This window comes from Mirounga angustirostris, unplaced genomic scaffold (assembly GCF_029215605.1).
Source record: "Mirounga angustirostris isolate CCGP_5_RB_7025 unplaced genomic scaffold, mMirAng1.0.hap1 SCAF_12, whole genome shotgun sequence".
NCBI lineage: Eukaryota > Metazoa > Chordata > Mammalia > Carnivora > Phocidae > Mirounga > Mirounga angustirostris.
In genome coordinates, this window is record NW_026991720.1 from 65,582,651 (window position 1) to 65,605,312 (window position 22,662).

Below are 22,662 nucleotides of genomic sequence, written 5' to 3' on the forward strand. Positions count from 1 at the left end.
CCTTGGAAAGAGCATAGTATTTGTTTGAAAGAAATTTTTTTAAAGCCACCAAAATCGTAATAACTGCAGGTATCAATTTTATAATAGAAAATAAACCAGTCTTAACAAACATGTAGGAGACACAATTTAACATATTTAAAAAGTATACTTAATTCAGCAAATTATTTATTGGATGCCTAATTTAATTTCAGATGCTAATTTAAGAAGCAAGGTTTGGTGCTATTTATAAAACAGAACTTGGTCTACCAAGGATCTTTCAAGACTTCTGGTTTTTCACAATTAAAAAGGTTCACCAGCTTATCATATAGAAAAAAAATAAGGGATGATTTTACACATTTAATTTGAAGGATATAGCCAAGATAATATATAAGAAGTGTACGACTTTGTGACAATAATCTAAGTGATTGATGACCTTTATTTTTATAGATTCCATATACATAAATGAATTCTGGAATTAGGAAATAATTAAAAAAATCAATCACATAATTTTCAAGTAATCTTTTAAAGGAAAAATTATTCAACCAATTATGATTTTGTTTAAAAAGACTCACCTGGGCGCCTGGGTGGCTCAGTTGGTTAAGCGACTGCCTTCGGCTCAGGTCATGATCCTGGAGTCCTGGGATCGAGTCCCACATTGGGCTCCCTGCTCAGCAGGGAGTCTGCTTCTCCCTCTGACCCTCCCCCCTCTCATGCTCTCTCTATCTCATTCTCTCTCGCAAATAAATAAATAAATAAATAAAATTAAAAAAAAAAAAGACTCACCTAAAAGGACAAATCCATCTGCTTCTGTATCTGGTGCAGAGGGCTTTTTAGATTCTGGAGATTTTCTGAAGAAGGGAAACATTGCTGCTGTCTGAAACAGAAACACTATATAATGTCAAGTTCAGATGAAAATGTAAAAAAGTCTTACCCTTTTTAGTAAAAAGCCAAACACAGAAATATCACAATAATTACTTTTAAGAATTCTATTACCAGACTTAAGAACATAAGCCCCCTCCAGGTGTCAGAAGACAAACCCAGAAATTAAGGGGCACAGACTTTCAGTTCAAAATCATGTGTGTCTTGAACCATGCAATCTTTATCAATTACTGAACAGGCAGGAAATTATACATATAAGGCTAAAATCAATAGATAACGCCAGAATCTGGAAGGATCTCGCTAACTATAAATTGGACACTGGACTGGTGAGAGGAAAAACAAAACAAAACAAAAACTTGTCCAGGTTTCTTGTCATACCGTAACCAGCTTAAGCTTCGTAAAACTGAGGCCACCTGAAAAAAAGAAAGGAAGGCACTTCTAACTTCCTCCACGGTCGGTTAAACCTGATTCAGACACTCGAGGGCCGACTGTATCCATTGCAACCAACTTTAAATTCCCATCAATGCAGATCTTTGTGTTGGTAAGACTGTGTGCCCCAACACACACACACACCCCACTTTTCTCTTTCTCCTCCCATCTTTGTATGTTCAAGGAGGACAACAACTAGAAAACAACGGGGAAGGAAGCTGGGGGGAACTGTAGAGGACACGTCACATTCTGAGGACAGTCCCTAAAAGCAAAGCAATGTAAGTCTTGGTGGCAGCAAGTGCTCCACATTCTAGTTTCATATATTCCACCCACACCAGAAAATGAAGCAGGGAGGGTAAATAAAGATTTTATCTGAGCAAAAGCCTTCTGGAAACGGAGAACTGTACTGGGGTTTGTGGAGGTCGACTTGCCCTGAGCTGTGGATCCCCGAATGGACAGTAACAGAGCTTATTTCTTGATAGAAAACATACAACTGGAGAAGAATAACACAAGGCATGTGATCAAGAAACTAGTTCAGTAAAGGAAAAGGAGCAGCCTCTGAAATCCTCAAAGAAAACACAAGATACAGTGACCGGTCTAAAAGAAAGGTCTGGAAATAGTTTGGCATCCTCAGCAGAGGACAAGAAGACATGGCCCATACGGAACTGGTGAAAAATGAGATTAAATGCAAAAGCAAATGCAAAAGATGAAAAGACAGAGTGAGATGGGAAGAATAACTGAGTAAGATGAAGAGAAGCATGTGCGAGAAGGAAATGGTATCAGAAGAGAACTGGTTGGCTTACAGGCAGGAATGTACAAAAATAGAGCTCAGATTCAAAGACTTGAAAGACTGGAAAAGGCAACTGACTTCTCAACCCCAAGCAGTTGAAAATAAGACAGAGAAAGCCTTTGAAGGAACAACAGCTGATTAAAACTTAACCTTGGGTAAGCATCAAATCAAGAATACAACCATTACACTTGGTATTAAAACCTCAGCCTGGTTCAATGTAGCATGTAGTCAATCCCCTCACTTGGGATAAAATGGTTCAGGAAAAACAGACTAAGAGGTTAGGTCTTCAGCTGAAGCCTAACAGAGAAAAGTTACCCTCAAATAAGGAAGGAGGGAGAGAGGACCTGTGGGGTGAAAGCAGTGAGGAATGTAGGAAATCTGAGAGATGTCTAGAAAAAATTGTAGGTCTGGCTATGGACACATGAAGCCGACTGGAATCAAATAGCTAAGAAGCCAACAAAATGTTTGAGAGCTGTATGGCCAAAATGACCACTACCAGTCTGGATTAAAAGAAGATCAGGGCGCTTGGGTGTCTGAGTCTGTTAAGCAGTCGGCTTGGGCCATGATCTCAGGGTCATCGGATCGAGCCCTGCATCGGGCTCTCACTCAGTGTGGAGTCTGCTTGAGATTCTTTCTCTTTCCCTCTCCCCCTGTTCTGAAATAAATAAATCTTTTTTTTTTCTTTTTCTTTTTTTTTTTTTTTTTAAAGATTTATTTATTTATTTGAGAGAGCGAGAATGAGAGAGAGTACATGAGAGGGGGGAGGGTCAGAGGGAGAAGCAGGCTCCCAGCTGAGCAGGGAGCCCGATGCGGGACTCGATCCCGGGACTCCAGGATCATGACCTGAGCCGAAGGCAGTCGCTTAACCAACTGAGCCACCCAGGCGCCCTCTTTTTTTTTTCTTAAAGGAGGACTATGACTAGTGGATATTTAGAACAACCCTAGAGACAGAAAGTTGTCAGAGAAACTGCTCAGACCCCAAAGAGGGCCTATTCTCCAGGGCCTGCTTCAGTGAAGCCAAGGAAGTTACTAGAAAAGGAGGAAACTCCAAGAGGGTGGAGCCAATGGGCATGGAGAACAAGGACTGGGGGCCTCTCCCAGGAAGCAGAATCTGGGCATAATTAATAAACATCCTCCAACCCAAGGTGGGGGCCCCCCCAAAAGCCTGCTCAGTTCCATTTCAGAATTGCTACCATTCCATGACTTTTGTATATCTCCCATTCCTCCCCTTTCTGAATGAGACTGGTTCGGGCAGTATGTTTCCCAGTTCCACCAGAGTGGGAGGGCACGGGGGGGTGGGTCATTTTAATTCACGAAGTCTCCAGACCAAGAGATGGCAAACCTGGGCCTGATGGAGAGATACTGGACTTCGAGTGTGATGCTGTGACCGAATGGCGCAGTTCAGATTACTGCCCTTAGGGAGGGGTGAGTTATCTTGCCTACAGCGAAGAGAAGTGTGTCTGTGGTGACCACAAATGAGAACCATGGAATCATTAGGGTTGTTCACTGGCTCTCTGCCTTATGGAGACATAGGACTGCAGTTTTCTTTCCTCCTTGGAGGTAGAGGTGGCCATGTGGCTTGCTCAGTTCACTGTGTCACGTACCATTAGGGTGCTACATCAAGGAGCTTTGTGAACACAGAGAAAGAGAAGCCCTTTAAAAAGCAGTTCCCATTCTAGCATATAAAGAAAAGCATTCCAACAGAAGTATTCAAATTTCCAATATTTTTTTTAAGGTTTTATTTATTTATTTGTCAGAGAGCACAAGCATGGGGAGTGGGAGAGGGAGAAGGAGGCTCCCCGCTGAGCAGGGAGCCCGATGCAGGGCTCGATCCCAGGACCCTGGGATCATGACCTGAGCTGAAGGCAGACGCTTAACCGACTGAGCCACCCAGGCGCCCCTCCAGTACTTCTTCATGTCTGGCCACAAAACAGGAACGGAATGAACATCAAAATTATAAAAGTGGTTCTGTTAAGTCAGTCTCAAGCCCCAAAAGTTTAAATATATTGTTATAAAAGCCACACCAAGGGGCACCTGGATGACTCAATCAGTTAAGTGTCTGACTCTTGGTTTCTCTTTTTAATGCAAGTTACAGAATTTGTAACTTAAGTAATTAAGTGAAGCATTTAAATTTTTCATGACCTAAAACATCAAATTTAAACTATACACAGGCTGCATCAGTTTGTGTTTCTTAAAACTCAATAATGAGAAAACAACTCAAAAAAAAACTGGGCAAAAGATAGGAACAGACACTTCACCAAAGAAGATATGTGGATGGCAAACAACCACATGAAAAGATGTTCAACATCCTTAATCAATAGGCAAATGCAAATTAAAATCTCAGCAAGATACCACTATATACCGATTAAAATATTTAAAATTTAAAAGGCTTGCCATGCCAAGTGTTGGCAAAAACGTGGAACAACTGTAAGTCTTATATGCTGCAGGAGGTGTGTAACACCTTACAACCACTATGAGTAAGAGTTTGGCAGCTTCCTGAAAATATAAACATACATCTACCACATGACCCAGACCGTCTCCTTCAGGTATTTACCTAAGAGAACTGAGAGCGTATGTCCACACTTGTACACAAATGTCATCCAGCTTTTTTAGTAATAGCCCAAACTGGAAACGACCCAAATGTCCCAAACCAGGTAAATGGATACACTCTGGCATATCCATAATACTATTTAGCAGTAAAATGGAATGAAGTCCTAAGATCTGCTACAACATGCATGAATCTCAATAGAATTAAGCTAAGTGAAAGAAGCCAGACAAAAAAGAGTTCATACTGCATGATTCCATTTATATGAACTTCTAGAAAATGCAAACTAATGTATAATGACAGAAAGCAGATCAGTGGTTGTCTGGGGAATGGGGAAGGGGGGGTGGAGGAAGGAGGGATTACAAAGAAGCACAAGGAAACTTTGGGGCTGATGAATATGTTTATTATAGTGATTGTGGGGATGGTTTCAGGGGCATAAATATATCTCAAAACTCATCAAACGATACACTTTCAATATGTGCAATTTATTGTATGTTGATAATAACTCAATAGAGCTATTTTAAAAATTCATTATTAGCACAATATCCTAGATGTCATATAAATATTTAGTTCACAATGATTCGGAAAATTGTCTCAAATCTCTTAAACCCCTCTGTGTGTGTTACAGATACAGTCTTTGTATAAAAGACAAAATGCTTCTTTTCTCTGTGTATCCACACAAAACTGAAAAATAAAAGGACAGTGTCTTCACTTTTAATGGTATGCAGAGAAGGCATATAAAAGGGCTAGCTTGATCGCTAGACAGGGCAGATCCTATTGCTCTGAAAGGGCAGAGAGTAGGGCAAGTAATATATTTATTTTTCCTTATTATTCTAAGGCTTACTTATTAAGTAATATTACCCATGACAAAAGGATTAAGGCAACCTGGTTTTCTCAATTTATCTTCTTTCAATTTCAATAGACTACTAGGTAATGTAAAATGCACATACACCGCAATTCCTATCTGTGATTGATCAACAGCGGCCACTTACCTGTAATAACATACAAGTTTCCCCTGCTATCCGAATGTAGAGCACTTCTATAAAAGCTTTTTCTAAGCCCAAATGGCATAAAATGAAAAAGCAATTACCATTAATTTGTATGGAAAAATTTTTGAACATTCCCAGACCCCCAAAATAACTTCTCTTTAGCTTTTCAGGTACCTTAGGACACATCTTGCTAAGGGAAACACAAAATAAATCCAGATAAAGCACAGATGCTCGGGGACCCAGTGGAGACCTATGGCAGTTTGATGCGGAGATGCTGAGTGCAGTTCCCAGGCAAGGTGCTTGGCAGGGTCCCTCGGGTTGCTTAGGATGCACACTGCCTCTATGCTAGCTTGCTGCAAACACTGAGCCCTACTTTTACTTTTCGCCGTTTTTTCATAAAAGTGGAAAATCCTCTCCAGACTTGTTTCAGTTAGCGACAACAGGTACTAAGGTAAGTCTTTCGTAAGAGCAAAGCAGTGTAATGTGAACTTTCAAAAAGCAGGAGATATCTGTATGTATACACACAAACACATTTTTTTCCCTTCATATTTGCTCCAGAAGGATTCTAGAAGGATCAGTGAGAATTAGAAGAGTCCTGTTGGACTTCACAGATAGGTAGCCTTGAGTTCAACGTCATCTGCTGGGTAGGGTACAGACAAAAGCAAGGAGAAGTAAGGCCTTTCCTGTAAGAAGGGTCACTATGAACAGAGAGTACAGTGCGTTTAGAGGACAGCAAAGGGATTAATCTCAACAGAGGCATGCACATAAGCAGCAGAAATAAAGACTGCAAAAGAAAGGCGGAGACAAATTATTGAAAGGGCTGAAGAGTCAAGAATATGTTAGAATATCCACAGTAGCAGATCAGGATCTGTTTAATGTTACTGCAGGATCTTGAGGAAAGTTGTGTTTCAGAAAGATTAAGTTTAAAATAATATGCTGAAGAGGCTGATTGAGAGCATGGAATCAAGAAGTTAGAGAGTTGTAGCAAAAAGGGAATGGATGAAGATGGGAGATGTTTGAATGAAAAAAGAAGAGATGTGCAGAAATACGGAGTAGGACCCAGTGACTCTCAGCTCTACAAAATGCAGATGGAAAGGAATTACTACAAGGCAACTGAGAGTTCAAGCCTGAAAGAAGAAAGTGATATTATGAATAAGAAAAGTCTGAGAGGAATTATAATGAATTCTGTTTCAAACAAGCTAGATGTAAAGGAAACGTGGCTTGTCCAAATGTAAATATGTAAAATGCAGTTAGAAAAATAGGACCTAGTGCCCCAGAGAAAAGGAGTTGTTAGCACCTAAGTGGTAGCTGGAATCATGAACATCAGTGGTATTTCAAATGGAAAATGTAAAAGTTCAAGCATTGAGGTCATGATCTCTAAGATCTCAAATTATACTATGAAAATACATCCCCTTAATTACCACCAAAGTGATGTGTACACTCCCTTTTCTTCAATATTTTCAAAAACATACTTGGCTGTCTTATCAGGACTTAAATGTTAACTCGACTATATTGTTTCAAAACTGCAGAAACAACTGACCTCTTCAGCATAACCCAGGGGTGGTAAATTCAAATGCCAAGCAGCTAAGTATGCGTGAAGCCAGCCTCCCGTGAGACAGAAGGAGTGAAGGGGAGTCCCGTCTCCCACAGGCACCTCCAGAAAGGAAGGGAGGGACGGAGGGAGACACATACCCAGGGAGCCGCGAGGAGGAGCCCTTCACCAAAACGAGGCCTGTGAGGGCTTGATTCAGGAACCAGTGAAAGAGAGCTTTTGATGGTTTTGAGCTAGGAAAGCCTGGACTCAGATTTGCACTCGCTGTTATGGCCAAGCTAAAACCAACAATAAAAACAGTAACAACAACAAACACAAACAGGACCAGGCTAAAGCTGTGGTTAGCTGATCTCTCCCCCATGAAGATGATCCCAAAGCATCTAGAAAGCTCGGTGGAACGCGGCCTGACCATCCAAAGCTGCCTCAGACTGAAGGGCCCATTTTAAGGCCTATGAGTGGGCCTAGGAGTCCGGGGCCCTCTACTGCTGCTCCTGCTGGCTCAGCCCCTCAGAGAACCTTCCAGCTAAAGTGATTTATTTTTCCTCAAACATTTTTTTAAATAAATCATTTTAGCTGATATGATTTACTTATAATTCTTTAATCATCTGTTTTTAACATCTTTTTTGTATATTCTTTACAGTATGTCTTTTTACTGTATTTGTTTTATACTATTTTATTCTTTCTGTAGTTTTCCTAATTTATTTGTTTCTTTAAAAAAAACTAGCAGCCTTTCTAATTATAAAAGTAATTTCGATTTTTTGTGTGTGAAGGGGTGGGGGGGATAAGCATGTTTATACTTAGAAAACAAAAATATGGAAAAATATACACCAAACCTAATAGCTGTCATTACCAGGACGCATGTCCAGTTTATATTCACTGTACAGTTCTTTTGTAGTATTCCCATTTTTCTATTTAAAAAACAAAACAAAACAGAAGGCACCTTTGGTGTGTCTGATCATAGTTTCATGAAGGAATGTGGGCCCAGTGTCACCAACTCTGATTTTTCAAGACAAAGTGGAAATCGAATTATTTTGGAAAAAAGCTAGTTTTTTGATGATAGTAACAAACTGAAAATATTTAAAAGATACTTCACAGACTGAATAAACTCTCCATAAACTGGATGTGGCCTTCAGGTGCAGAATGTTAAACCTAGGCCAGGAATGTGTGTAACAGCTTAAATCTAGTCAGCATAAAGAAAAATTGTGAAAGGCTTTGAAATTTAGTGCTTCTGGCTAGCTTATCCATCTGGGTTATGGCAACTTTTGTTTATCTTTGACTAGGTTATATCACCACTCTGTAGGAGGTAACTTGTAGAAAATGGATATCATGCCAATAATTCCTATCCACAGAAATGTATCTGGTAAAATGCATTAATTACTGCTCTGTGGGATAGTGACCAGTTTTGCCTCCATTTATAAATTCAACATTTCCTTCTTTGACTATAAATGTGTGGTGATACTCGGAGTTCTCTTCTGAACCAGTTATATCTTACAAGTTCCCTCCTTAGAGTTCAGTAGTCTTTGACAGATTTTTACATTTGTATGACAGAGATGATTTTAACCCCTTTTAAAATTTATCCATTAACTTTGGACTACCAATTAGGATTACCCAAAGGTTTTCCTCTGTTTTGCCATCCCAGATAGGTTTTTTATTTTTGAAGGTGATACTGGTGTGGGGTGAAAGGTACGGGTATCTGAGAGGATAAGCAAGCGGGGGACAAGGAAAGACCTTTTAACTGATGTCACAGACAAGCTCCCAGGAAGTCTGAAAGCCAATTAATTGAACTGAAGGATTAACATAAATTTTATTTCCGGGGCGCCTGGGTGGCTCAGTCATTAAGCGTCTGCCTTCGGCTCAGGTCATGATCCCAGGGTACGGGGATCGAGCCCCACATCAGGATCCCTGCTCGGTGGGATGCCTGCTTCTCCCTCTCCCACTCCCCCTGCTTCTGTTCCCTCTCTCGCTGTGTCTCTCTCTCAAATAATAAAATATTTTTTAAAAAATTATAAAAAATAAATTTTATTTCCACCTCTCTGATTTTATGCTCAGACCAGTACCTCTGCCCCAAAACACTCAAGAAACAAACAAACAAACAAAAACAAAGAACTGAATCTTGGATCTATAGCTGTTTTTCAAACTGCAGGTCCCAACCGTTTAGCAGACGTAAACTCAATTTAGTGGGTCATGACCACATTTTTAAATAGAATGAAATAAGAGAAAAAAAAAAAAAGAAGAAAGGGAAAGGAAGGAAAAAGATTATCAGAGAGTATCATGTATGGTAAATAATGGTTTATGAACTTTTGCTTTGGGTGCTAAGGTCATGATATGAAACGTATCTCTTAGTTTGGGTTGCAGGCAAAAAGTTTCAAAGCCACTAATCATACTCTAGTGCTCACATAACCCGTAAAAGGATTGTGAGACATTATGCACCCCCTTGCATTTTTAAGGTAACATCTAAAACTTTCCACTAAAAATTATAAAGGATGTAGTTTCCAGCATATTATAAATATTCAAATGTTGAAATAAAACTGTTTTAACATTCTTTTAAACTACTCCAATGGAATCTAAACACAAGAGCATTTTAATATCCACCATCAACCATTTTAAAAATACATGAACAAGTTCTTTTCTAACAGTAGGAAATTTTACATTGCTCTTTTTTTTCCTTGAACTAGTATTTCCATTCCATTTCCGCTGGTCTGGAGCAGCTCAGAGATGTCCTCAGAACACACCAGGACAGTTTTTATAACACACCCAGATGAATACAAAGTGGTGACGGCAACCTCACTTTGAAGACAGCCTGTCCTTTAATGTAACACTTTTAACCTTTTCACTTGTCACCTAACTGCAAAGTGACATCATGCACATATATAACAGCCATTATAAATTGAAGTGATAAAGGGGCGCCTGGGTGGTTCAGTCGGTTAAGCGTCTGCCTTCAACTCAGGTCATGATCCCAGGTCCTGGGATCGAGCCCCGCATCGGGCTCCCTGCTCAGCAGGAAGCCTGCTTCTCCCTCTCCTTCTGCTCCCTCTGCTTGTGCTCTCTCTGTAAAATAAATAAATAAAATCCTTAAAAAAAAAATTGAAGTGATATGATTTAATGAAACTCACTTCCCTAACGTGATGAATATAGTTGCTTTTAGCAAACTGGTAAGTTAAACAGGTATGATTTTTATCCTAAACAGAGTATCTAAAATACTTAGAAAGTTGGAAGATCTTGAGCTACAAATTCATAATTACATAGCACCAGGCTAGACAGGATTCTGGAAGAGTGCAAAGAGCTCCAGAGAACTTCACAGTGAAGATTTCACACAGGGGCCATGTTGGAATTTTTTTTCTTCATTTTGTACATTTTTTTTGTTTTTCTTGATCTGGGTCGGGGTGGGGGGTGTTTCTAGTTTATCACCACAACTTGGTGACTTTTAACAGTTGGCTTTACTTGCCATGGGGAGCAGCACAAAGGCTTCATCTGATAATCTCAACTGCCAGCTACTCATTAGTGTGTAAGATGCATACCAGCAGGAGCTGTTTGCAATCATTAGCTGTCGCTATAATAATAGAATCCTGCTATCTTGGAAGCATTACATAATCTGACATTACTAATTTTCTGGAATTTTCTCTAGCAGAATTGCTTTTCAAGCATATGACAAAGTCATCTTGAAAAGTCACAAGCTGGTCCAAGAAAGTTTTAGAACAGAACATTCCTTCTTCTCGTATCCTTTTTACATGATTGTATACAGACAACCTCACTAAGAGTAAAATGGACCTCATGCAATTTTACTCTCCTCCATTACTTTGTAAATAAATATGACCCCCAATTATCAGGGAGGTTTTATGTAGTTTTATTGTTATTGTTGGATTTTGGGATTTTTGTTGGTTTGTTTTCCTTTTAATTAGCTATCCTATTATTTTCAGATTCAAGGCTGGTATCCTGGCAGTGATAAGAACTGGCTGCTTTTCCCTCTCCTGTCCCTTACTCATAAAAAAAAAAAAAAAAAAAAAAGAACAGCATAATAATAATGTCTCCCCTGACTCTACTAATTTAGGAAGGCAAAATCTCAGAGGACTTAAGATGGCAGAGGAGTAGGGAGACCTTAGGCTTACCTCCTCCCTCAAACACAGCTAGATAAATATCAAATCATTCTGAACATCCAAGCAATCGATCAGAGGACTAAGAGAGTGAAAATGCACAACTAGAGCTAAAAAACAAATAAAAAACTGCCACATCATGAAAGGTAGGAACTGCAGAGAGTTGATTTGGGGGAGAGAAGAGATGCGGGTGCTTCAATGGGGAGGGAGTCCTGATGGCAGAGGGAGGAGTAAGAGAGAAAGAAAGAGTGGGAATGGGCGCACAGAGAACTGCACAAGAAAAACTTTTCCCTAAAACCACTAACCAGGAAAAGGAGAAGGGTGGAGCATCAAGTTTTTACAAATAGGGAAGTGCAGGGTGTGAAGTTTCAGAGATCACAAAGTGTGAAGTTTCAGAGGTTGGCAACATCACCAGGGTCATGCCTGGGTCTTAGTTAGCAGTGCTACAGGGGGGAAGGAGGGCAGAGACCCAGGAGTGGGTAGTGAGGTCTGAGGATCCCCTGGGTCTCATGTGGAAAGGCAGTTCCCCTACTTGGAGTACATTTGGGAGAGGGGTTGCTGTGACCTCTCCAGGGGCAAAGGACCCAGAGGGCGCCACTGAGTTGCCCCATTAGCTAGCATAGGAACACAGGCGCTGGCTAAAGCAATGAGTCTTGGCAGGCTTTCTGCTATGCCTTGCCACAAACTCCAAGCCACCGTGTGGTCGCACCTCTGATTTCTGGGACTAGCCTCTGGACAGCTGCAGCTCAGCCAGACCCTCCACCAGGAGATCAGTGTGGATCCCACCCATGGGGATCTCTAAAATTTGGAGTTTTGGAACCCAGCCTGTGCCCGAGATAAAACACGGGAGTGCCATACCAGCTGGCAGGCAGACAGCTCAGAGGCAGGCAGGGTGAAGACAGGGATCTAACAGAGGCCAGGGACACAGGAGAGGTGATTGTGTGCTCTTTTGTGAGGGTTTCCTAAAGGGTGGCAGGTGCCAGCTCCCCATCCCAGGAGGAGAGAGCAGGGCAACGCCATTTCCACCCCGCCCATCAGTGCTGAAAAACTTCAGGGAGCAAAACAGCACCACCTAGTGGAGACCAAAGCTGCTTATATCAAGCCCCGCCCCCTTGCGCCCTGCAGGTGCATCTCCACCAGGGCAAGTCCGCCTGAGTATCAGAGCAATAGGCCCCTCCTTCAGAACACCAGCACAAACCCCTTGCAGGCACCAAGTCTATAGATCAGAATATGCAAAGCTTCAGCTCTAGGGTAAATAGGATCTATCTTCCTTTTTATTTTTAATTATTATTTTTAATTAAAAATTTTAATTTATGTATTTTTACTTTTTAATTAATTTTTAAAATTTATTTAAATTTATTATTTTTATTATTTTTTGGATCTAGCTGCTTTTAACAAGCAGACCAAAACATACCTAGGATCTAGATTCCTTTTTTTCCCCCCCAGACAAAATGACAAGATGGAGGAACTCACCCCAAAAGAAAGAACAGGAAAAAAGTCACAGTGAGGGATTTAATCAATACAGATACAAATAAGATGCCTGAGCTAGGATTTAAAACAACAATTATAAGGACACTAGCTGGGCATGAAGAGAGCATAGAAGACACTAGAGAATCTCTTACTGCAGAGATTAAAAGAACTAAAATCTAGTCAGGCCAAAATTAAAAATGCTATCAGATGCAAATCCAAACAGATGCCATGACAATGGACATGGATGAAGCAGAGGAAAGAATTAGTGATACAGAAGCTAAAATTATGGGAAAAAATGAAGCTGAAAAGAAGAAGGAAAGAAAAGTATTGGATCATGAATACAGACTTAAGGAACTCAGTGACTCCTTAAAGCATAATAACATTGGTATCATAGGACTCCCAGAAGATGAAGAAAGAGAAAAAGGGGCAGGGGGTTTAAGCAAATTATAGCTGAAAACTTCTCTAATCTGGGGAAGGAAACAGAAATTGAAATCTAAGAAGCAAAGAGAACTCCCATTAAATTCAACAAAAGCCGGCAGTCAGCAAGACATATCATAGTCAAATTAAAAAAATACACAGACAAGAATCCTGAAAGCAACAAGGAGAAAGAGTCCTTAAAGTACAAGGTAAGACAGATCAGGTTTATAGCAGATCTGTCCATAGAAACTTGACAGACCTGAAGACAGTGGCAGAATATATTCAACATGCTGAATGGGAAAAAATATCCAGCCAAGAATACTTTATCTAGCAAAGCTGTCATTCAGAATAGGAGAGAGAGTTTCCCAAACAAAAACTAAAGGCGTTTGTGACCACTAAACCAGCCCTGCAAGAAATATTAAAGGAGACTCTCTGAGTGGAGAAAAGAAGACCAAAAGCAACGAAGACTAGAAAGGAACAGAGAACACCAGCAGAAAAACCAACCTTCCAGGTAACAAAACAGCACTAAATTCATACCTTTCAATAATCACTCTGAGTGTAAATGGACTAAATGCTCCAATCAAAAGACACAGGGTATCAGGGGTGCCTGGGTGGCTCAGTCGTTAAGTGTCTGCCTTCAGCTCAGGTCATGATCCCGGGGTCCTGGAATTGAACTCCGCATTGGGCCCCCTCCTCTGCGGGAAGCCTGCTTCTCCCTCTCCCACTCCCCCGCTTGTGTTCCCTCTCTCACTGTGTCTCTCTCTGTCAAATAAATAAATAAAATCTTAAAAAAAAAAAGAAAAAAACAAAAGACATAGGGTATCAGAATGGATTAAAAAAAAAAAAACAAGACCCATCTATATGCTGCCTATGAGAGACTCATTTTAGACCTAAAGGCACCTCCGGATTGAAAGTGAGGAGTAGGAAAACCATCTATCATGCTAATGGACATCAAAAGAAAGCCAGAGTAGCCATACTTATATCAGACAAACTAGATTTTTATTTATTTATTTATTTATTTATTTATTTATTTATTTATTTAGAGAAACACACACATACACACCGGGGGGGGGGGGGGGTGGCAAACAAAAGGGAGAGAATCTTAAGCAGACGGTGCTGAGTGCAGAGCCTGATGTATGGCTGGATCTCACAACCTTGAGATCATAACATGAGCCAAAATCAAGTGTCAGATGCTTAACCAAGTGAGCCACCCAGACGCCGCCAGACAAACTAAATATCAAACCAAAGACAAGAGATGAAGGAGGGCATTATATCATCCAAAAGATCTAACAATTATAAATACTTATGCCCCCAACTTGGGAGCACCCAAATATATGCAACAATTAATGACAAACATAAAGAAACACATCGATAATAATACAGTAATCGTAGGGGACTTTAACACCCCACTTACAGCCATGGACAGATCATCTAAGCAGAAAATCAACAAGGAAACAATGGCTTTGAATAACACACTGGACCAGATGGACTTGACAGATACATTCAGGAGAATTCATCCTAAAGCAGTAGAATACACATTCTTTTTGAGTGCACATAGAACACTCTTCAGAACAGATCACACACTGGGTCACAAATCAGCCCTCAAAAAGTACAGAAAGACTGAGATCATACCACACATATTTTCGGACCACAACACTATGAAACTTGAAGTCAGCTAGAAGAAATAATTTGCAAAGACCACAAATACATGGAAGTTAAAACACATCCTACTAAAGAATGAATGGGTTAACCAGGAAATTAAAGAAGAAATTAAAAAGTACATGGGAGCAAATGAAAATGAAACATGACAGTCAAAAACCTTTGGGATGCAGCAAAGATAGTCCTAATATGAAAGTATATTGCAACGCAGGCTTTCCTCAAAAAGCAAGAAAAGTCTCAAATACACAAACATAGCCTTACACCTAACATAGGTAGGAAAGTAACAGCAAATAAAGCCTAAAGCCAGCAGAAGAAGGGAAATAAGATTAGAGCAGAAATAAATGATACAGAAACAAACAAATAAAAAACTCACTAGAACAGATCAACGAAACTAAAAGCTGGTTCTTTGAAAGAATCAATAGACTTGATAAACCCCTAGCCAGACTTAACAAAAAGAAAAGAGAAAGGGCTCAAATAAATAAAATCACAAATGAAAGAGGAGAGATCACAACCAACACCACAGAAATACCAACAATTATAAGAGAATATTATGAAAAATTATATGCCAACAAACTGGGCAATTTGGAAGAAATGGACAAATTCCTAGAGACATACAAATCATCAAAGCTGAAACAGGAAGAATAGAAAATTTAACCAGACTCATAACCAGCAAAGAAATTGAATCAGTAATCAAAAATCTCCCAATAAACAAAAGTCTAGGGCCAGATGGCTTCCCAGGGGAATTCTACCAGACATTTAAAGAAGAGTTAATACCTATTCTTCTCAAATTGTTCCAAAAAATAGAAATGGAAGGAAAACTTCCAAACTCCTTCTACAAGGCCAGCATTACCTTGATTCCAAAACCAGACAAAGACCCCACTAAAATGAGAATTACAGGCCAATATCCCTGACGAAAATGGATGCAAAAATTCTTAACAAGATACTAGCAAATCGAATCCAACACTATGTTAAAGAATTATTCACCACGATCAAGTGGGAAGTATTCCTGGGCTGCAAGCGTGGTTCAATATTTACAAATCAATCAGTGTGATACACCACATTAATAAAAGAAAGGATAAGAACCATATGATCCTCTCAATAGATGCAGAAAAACATTTGACAAAATAGCATCCATGCTTGATAAAAACCCTCACCAAAGTAGGGATAGAGGGAACACACCTCAACATCATAAAGGCCATATACAAAAGACCCACAGCTAATATCATCCTCAATGGGGAAAAACTGAGAGCTTTTCCTCTACAGTTGGGAACAAGACAGGGATGTGCACTCTCACCATTACTATTTAACATAGTACTGGATGTCTTAGCCTCAGCAATCAGACAACAAAAAGAAATCAAAGCATTCAAATCGGCAAGGAAGAAGTCAAACTTTCACTATTTCCAGACAACATGATACTATGTAGAAAACCTGAAAGACTCCACCAAAAAATTGCTAGAACTAATACACAAATTCAGCAAAGTTGCAGGATATAAAATCAATGTACAAGAACCTGTTGCATTTCTATATACCAATAATGAAGCAAAAGAAAATTAAATCAAGGTACTCATCCCACTTACAATTGCACCACGAATCAACCTAACCAAACAAGTAGAAGAACTGTATGCTGAAAACTATAGAACACTTTTGAAAGAAATTGAAGAAGGCACAGAAACGGAAAAACGTTCCATGCTCATGGATTAGAAGAACAAACATTATTAAAATGTGTATACTACCCAAAGCAATCCAAACATTTAATGCAATCCCTATCAAAATACTATAGCATTTTTCTCAGAGCTAGAACAAATCCTAAAATTTGCATGGAACCACAAAAGACCCTGAATAGCCAAAGCAACCCTGAAAAAGAAAGAGAAAGATGGATGTATCACGATTCTGGGCTTTAAGCTGTATTACAAAGCTGTAGTCATCAAGACATTATGGAATGGGCACAAAAATAGACACATAGATGGGGTGCCTGGGTGGCTCAGTCAGTTAAATGTCTGCCTTCAGCTCAGGTCATGATCCCAGGGTCCTGGGATTGAGTCCTGCATCGGGCTCCCTGCTCAGTGGGGAGCCTGCTTCTCCTCTCCCTCTGCCGTTACCCCTGCTTGTGCTCTCTCACTCTCTCTCAAATAAAGAAATAAGCAAAATCTTAAAAAAAAAAAAAAAGGTATATAAAAAATAGACACATAGATCAATGGAACAGAATAGAAAACCCAGAAATGGACCCACAACTATATGGTCAACTAATCTTCAGCAAAGCAGGAAAGAATATTAAATGGAAAAAAGACAGTCTCTTCAAAAAATGGTACTGGGAAAACTGGACAGCAACATGCAAAAGAATGAAACTGGACCACCTTCTTATACCATACACAAAAATAGACTCAAAATGGATGAAAGACCTAAATGTGAGACAGGAAACCATCAAAATCCTAGAGAAGAACACGGCCAGAAACCTCTGACCTCAGCCGTAGCAACTTCTTACCAGACATGTCACCAGAGGCAAGGGAAACAAAAGCAAAAATTAACTATGGGGGCTTCATCAAGATAAAAGGCTTCTGCACAGGAAAGGAAACAATCAACAAAACTAAAAGGCAGCCTATGGAATGGGAGAATATATGTGCAAAAGACATATGTGATAAAGGGTTGGTATCCAAAATCTACAAAGAACTTAACAAACTCAACTCCCAAAAAACAAATAATCTAGTTAAGAAATAGGCAGAAAACATGAATAGACACTTTTCCAAAAAGACATCCAGATGGCTAAAAGACTCATGAAAAGATGCTCAACATCACTCAGCATCAGGGAAATACAAATCAAAACCACAATGAGATACCATCTCATACCTGTCAGGATGGCTAAAATTAACAACACAAGAAACAAGAGGTGTTGGCGAGGGTGTGGAGAAAGGGGAATCCTCTTGCACTGCTGGTAGGAATGCCAACTGCAGCCATTCTGGAAAACAGTATGGAGGTTCCTCAAAAAATAGAACTACCGTATGATCCAGCAATTGCACTACTAGGTATTTACCCAAAGAATACAAAAATACTGATTCAAAGGGGTACATGCACCCTGATGTTCATAGCAATAGCCAAACTATGGAAAGGGTCCAAATGTCCATTGACTGATGAATGGATAAAGAAGATGTGGCGTGTATATATATATATATATATATATATATATATATATATGTGTGTGTGTATATGTATACACAATCGAATATTACTCAGCCATCAAAAAGAATGAAATCTTGCCATTTGCAATGATGTGGATGGAGTTAGTGTGTATTACACTAAGAGAAATAAGTCAGTCTGAGAAAGACAAATACCATATGATCTCACTTATATGGGGAATTTAAGAAACAAAACAGATGAACATATGGGAGGAAGGGGAAAAAAAGGAGAAAGGGAAACAAACCATAAGAGACTCTTAACTATAGAGAACAAACTGAGGGTTGATGGAGGGAGGTGGGTGGGGGATGGGCTAGATGGGCGATGGGTATCATCATGGGTAGGTTGATGCTCATTATAACAAGGATGGCACTTGTTATGGTGAGCACTGGGTGTTGTATGTAAGTGACGAACCACTGAATTCTACTCCTGAAACCAATATTGCATTGTATGTTAACTAACTAGAATTGATATAAAAATATGAAAAAAAAAAAAGGAAGGTAAAACCTTCCATCATGTTAAACCAGGGTTTCTCAAGCTCTTCACTCTTAACATGTGGGGCCAGATAATTCCTCATTGTAACCTACTCCGCTACAGATGGGTGTGATCACCTAATATGTGATGCATTCCACTCAGCAGACATCTTAATTTCAAGAGGTTTTATTTTTTTTTAATTCCTTCTTTTTAATGGAGTAACACATGAAAACTATAGATTTTTTTTTTTTCTAAAAAAAGATACTAAATAGTGTGGGGAGATACAGAAATTTAGAAGATAAAGCTGCTGCCTTTTAAGAGCTTGCAAATAAATTCCACTTATAATTTACATCATTTGGATCTCCTTCGTTGACCAAGAATGTAATTTAGAGTCAAGTTTTAGTGTTACCCTGACTCATAAAGTAATGATACAATGCTATATTTTTATGTTTGAGAAAAGCCACAAGCATAATTCTACATAACTGCCGCCAAAAAACCATTTAAGGTTTTTCTTTTAATGATTTTTTTTAAAGTAAACTCTACCCCCCAACGTGGGGCTTGAATTCACAACCCCAAGGTCAAGAGTCACCAACTTGAGCCAGCCAGGTGCCCCAAAACCATTTAAGTTTTGCTTTAAATAGCACAGATTCCTACTAATACAATACTAATTTCTACCCCCAACTGCATTCAACGTTGCTACTCTGAAATGAAAAAACATCCTGAAAAAGACTCCAGACAACTTTATCAAAAAGCTCTCTTCACATAAAACAAATATCTTGGGGCATATTTAAAAAATGCCCGGGGCACCTGGGTGGCTCAGTCATTAAGCGTCTGCCTTCCGCTCAGGTCATGATCCCGGGGTCCTGGGATCAAGCCCCGCATCAGGCTCTCTGCTCAGCGAGAAGCCTGCTTCTCCCTCTCCCACTCCCCCTGCTTGTGTTCCCTCTCTAGCTGTCTCTCTCTCTGTCAAATAAATAAATAAAATCTCAATAAATAAATAAATAAATAAATAAACAAACAAACAAACAAACAAATAAATGAATAAATAATGTCCTATGGGAGAAAGCTGTTGTAAGGGAGAATGGTGTAAGGTCACACCTCTTTACAACTGTCTACAGCACAGGGAAACCTGAAATGAACAACAACAAATAATAATAATAATAATAAAACATTCAGTGCAGCTCTTCAAATTGCTCTATCTGCTCACTTGAACACACAACAGAAGCCACCACATTCAGCTTCCAAAAGGAATCACTCCCCAAATTGCCTATAAAAGTATGTATCATATGACTTTCTTTTCTTTTTTTTTAACTTACAAACAACAGATTTATATTTCATAATTCTGGAGGCTGGGTAGTTCATGATCAAGGTGGCAGCAGATTCACTGTCTGGTGAGAACTCGCTGCCTGGTGCATACAGGGCTGTCCTCTCCCTGCCCCCTTACAAAAAGGAAGGGGTCCTTTGACTCTCAAAGCAACCTACAAGTATTATCACAAGTCTGTACTTCCTCTCTAAATAAAAGCAAACTGCCATGGGGCGCCTGGCTGGCTCAGTCCATAGAGCATGTGACTCTTGATCTCAGGGTCGTGAGGTCAAGCCCCATGATGGGCCTGGAGCCTACTAAAAAAACTAAATAAATAAATAAACTGCTAAAATTCAGTCATTTGTTCAACTGCTCTCTTTTTAATTCATTCAGCCGAGATGTTGTGAAGGCCAAATACCGGCTAGGCATGGTGCTGGGCCCTAGAGAAACAAAACCAGACAAGGAACTTTCTCCAAATTCAATGAAGTACCTAGTCTTGTTGCTGCCTCTCTGTCTGCTCGTCTACTACCTCTCCCATGCTAGTGGGTACAAAGCCTGGTGCAGAGTCCTGTGTAAAACCAGCACTAGCACTGGCAAGTGGCTAACAAGTTGCTACGTCTAGTCAAGAAGTATTGCTATCTGTCTGAAGACGATTCAGATGCCTGAGGAAACAAGAAAGCTGGCTGTTTTACCTCCTTCCCAATTTGTCATCAAAACGCACGTAAAGAAACATAAGACAAAAACTGGCAATAGCTCTGTCAACCATATGTCAAAGTCTGACTCCAATTTCCATAAATTGCACAAAGGGGACTGACCAACAAGTACAACTGACCCAGGGTTCATTACTATGCTCTCTGCCACATTTTATATCTTCTGAAATTCCATCCAATGAATGCCCACTTTAAACCAGCTTATATTTGTTTTTGATTGATTGTGTGAAAGGATGAAGAGTATTTGTGGTAATGTCTTAAATATAAATATGCCTTTTTTTAATGTATGCCCAAGCCAACAAAAGAATAAAGAAATCCTATACAAGCCATAAAGGACAGGAATCGACAAATCCACAGGAGTATATGCAAGTACTAAAGCTAATGTTTTCCCTGTGACCATTGCTGAGTTCTAATGGCTAAAAGCCTGGGCTTTAATGATCCATGCTCCACAGGGACAAGCATAAAGTCTGGGGCTCAAACACCTAGGGAAGTAGGAAACACAAATCTTCTGTGAAGAAACACACCCTCAAACTAAGTCTCAAAGAAATCACCAAAAACTTCCAAGAAACATGAATTCATAACCAAAAATTACAATACAAATGAAGAAACAAGTCACAGCAAAGAAAAGTCAACAGAATTAAAAAAAACCCTATAGAATGAGACCCATAAAGACTGTGGGTATCAAAACTAGATTATAAACAAATTTATTTTATATTCTGTAATATTTGAAAAAATAAAGGGAAACCTGAAACTGTGACAAAAGAATATCAATAACAATTACTAAGATTTGTAAAAAGAACCAATCAAGACTTCTAGAAACAAATAAATAAAAAATAGTATTGAAATTAGAGCAAATGAGTCACAACTGCATAAAGAATTAGTAAACTGGACGATATGAAAGAAATTATCCAGAATTCAACACAAAGAACCAAAACCAATGAATTACCAAACAGAGGTCAACAGCACATGAGAACAGCCTTCTTACTTTTAATTGGAGTTCCAGAAGGAGTTATATTATAGGAGAGAGGCAGTGTTCAAAGGGATGATGGTTGAAAATGTCCCGGTGTCAATGAACAAGAATTATCAGATTCACGAAGCACAACGTATCAGCCAGCAAACTAAATGAGAGAAAAACACATCAGGATACATTACACAGGAAAACTGCAAGATCCAAGACAAACTGAGGATCAAGCAAATAAAAAGACATAACAGCTTACAACATAATCACAGTTTCAACAAAAATAGAGTAAAATAATATCAAAGTAGTTTCGAAAGAAAGTAACTGTCCGTTAGCACTCTATTCCACAAAGAGGTAAAACTATCTTTTGAGACCAAGGATGAAATAAACATATTCAGAAAAACATGTATCAATGGAGTTTATTACCAAAGATTCTCTCTTAAAAAAAACTCAAAAAGAGGGGAAAAAGTACCAGAAAAAAAGGTTGACATGTAAAAATAAATTATAAGAAAATGATAAATATGTGAATAATTCCAAGCAAATAGTAACTGCATAAAGCAATAATAATGCCAAATTTGTGGAGTTACAAGAAATCAAGATAGAACTAAAACTCTAGACAGCTAAAAATAGGAGGGGCACCTGGGTGGCTCAGGTCCCTTAAAAGCGTCCAACTCTTGATTTCGGCTCAGATCATCGTGATCTCCGGGTCCTGAAGTTGAGCCCCAAGAGGGGTTCCATGCTCAGCACGGAGGCTGCTTGGGTTTCTCTCTCCATCTCCCTCTGCCCCTCCCCCCACCCCCGCTCTTGTCCTCTCTCTAAAAATAAATAAATAAATGTTTTTTAAAAAATTGGGAAAAAGGTGGGGGCGCATGGGTGGCTCAGTTGGTTAAGCATCTGCCTCTGGCTTAGGTCACGATCCTGGGGACCTGGGATCAAGCCCCACATCCGGCTCTCTGCTCAGTGGAAGCCTGCTTCTCCCTCTCCCTGCCACTTCCCCTGCTTGTACTCTCTCTCTCTGTCAAATAAATAAATAAAATCTTAAAAAAAAAATGGGAAAAAGGTAAATAGAGATATAGGTTCTTGTCTTGACACAGAGTAAAGTAACTTTAGACTTTAAGACACATATTAAAATACACACAAAAATTGTAAAAACAACACACAACATTTAAACTAATACAAAGGAATAAAATGGAATTAAGGAAAAAAATTTAAAAATCAATTCAAAAGAAGGCAAGGAAGGAGAAAAAAA

The 22,662-nt window shown here is 39.4% G+C and overlaps 1 protein-coding gene across 2 annotated transcripts in view; it reads right to left on the reverse strand.

The window, feature by feature from the left end:
• UMAD1 (UBAP1-MVB12-associated (UMA) domain containing 1) overlaps window positions 1-22,662 on the reverse strand; it is a 214,513-nt gene that overhangs the window by 185,274 nt on the left and 6,577 nt on the right. The window contains exons 2-3 of one of the 2 annotated variants that reach the window (XM_064575237.1): window positions 21,441-21,573; window positions 763-853 (exon numbers count right to left, since the gene is read on the reverse strand). In XM_064575237.1, coding sequence (XP_064431307.1) covers window positions 763-844 — 82 coding nt within the window. In that variant the 5' untranslated portion in view covers window positions 845-853; window positions 21,441-21,573. The remainder of the gene's footprint in view (window positions 1-762; window positions 854-21,440; window positions 21,574-22,662) is intronic. The other variant, XM_045864650.3, reaches the window with a different exon arrangement.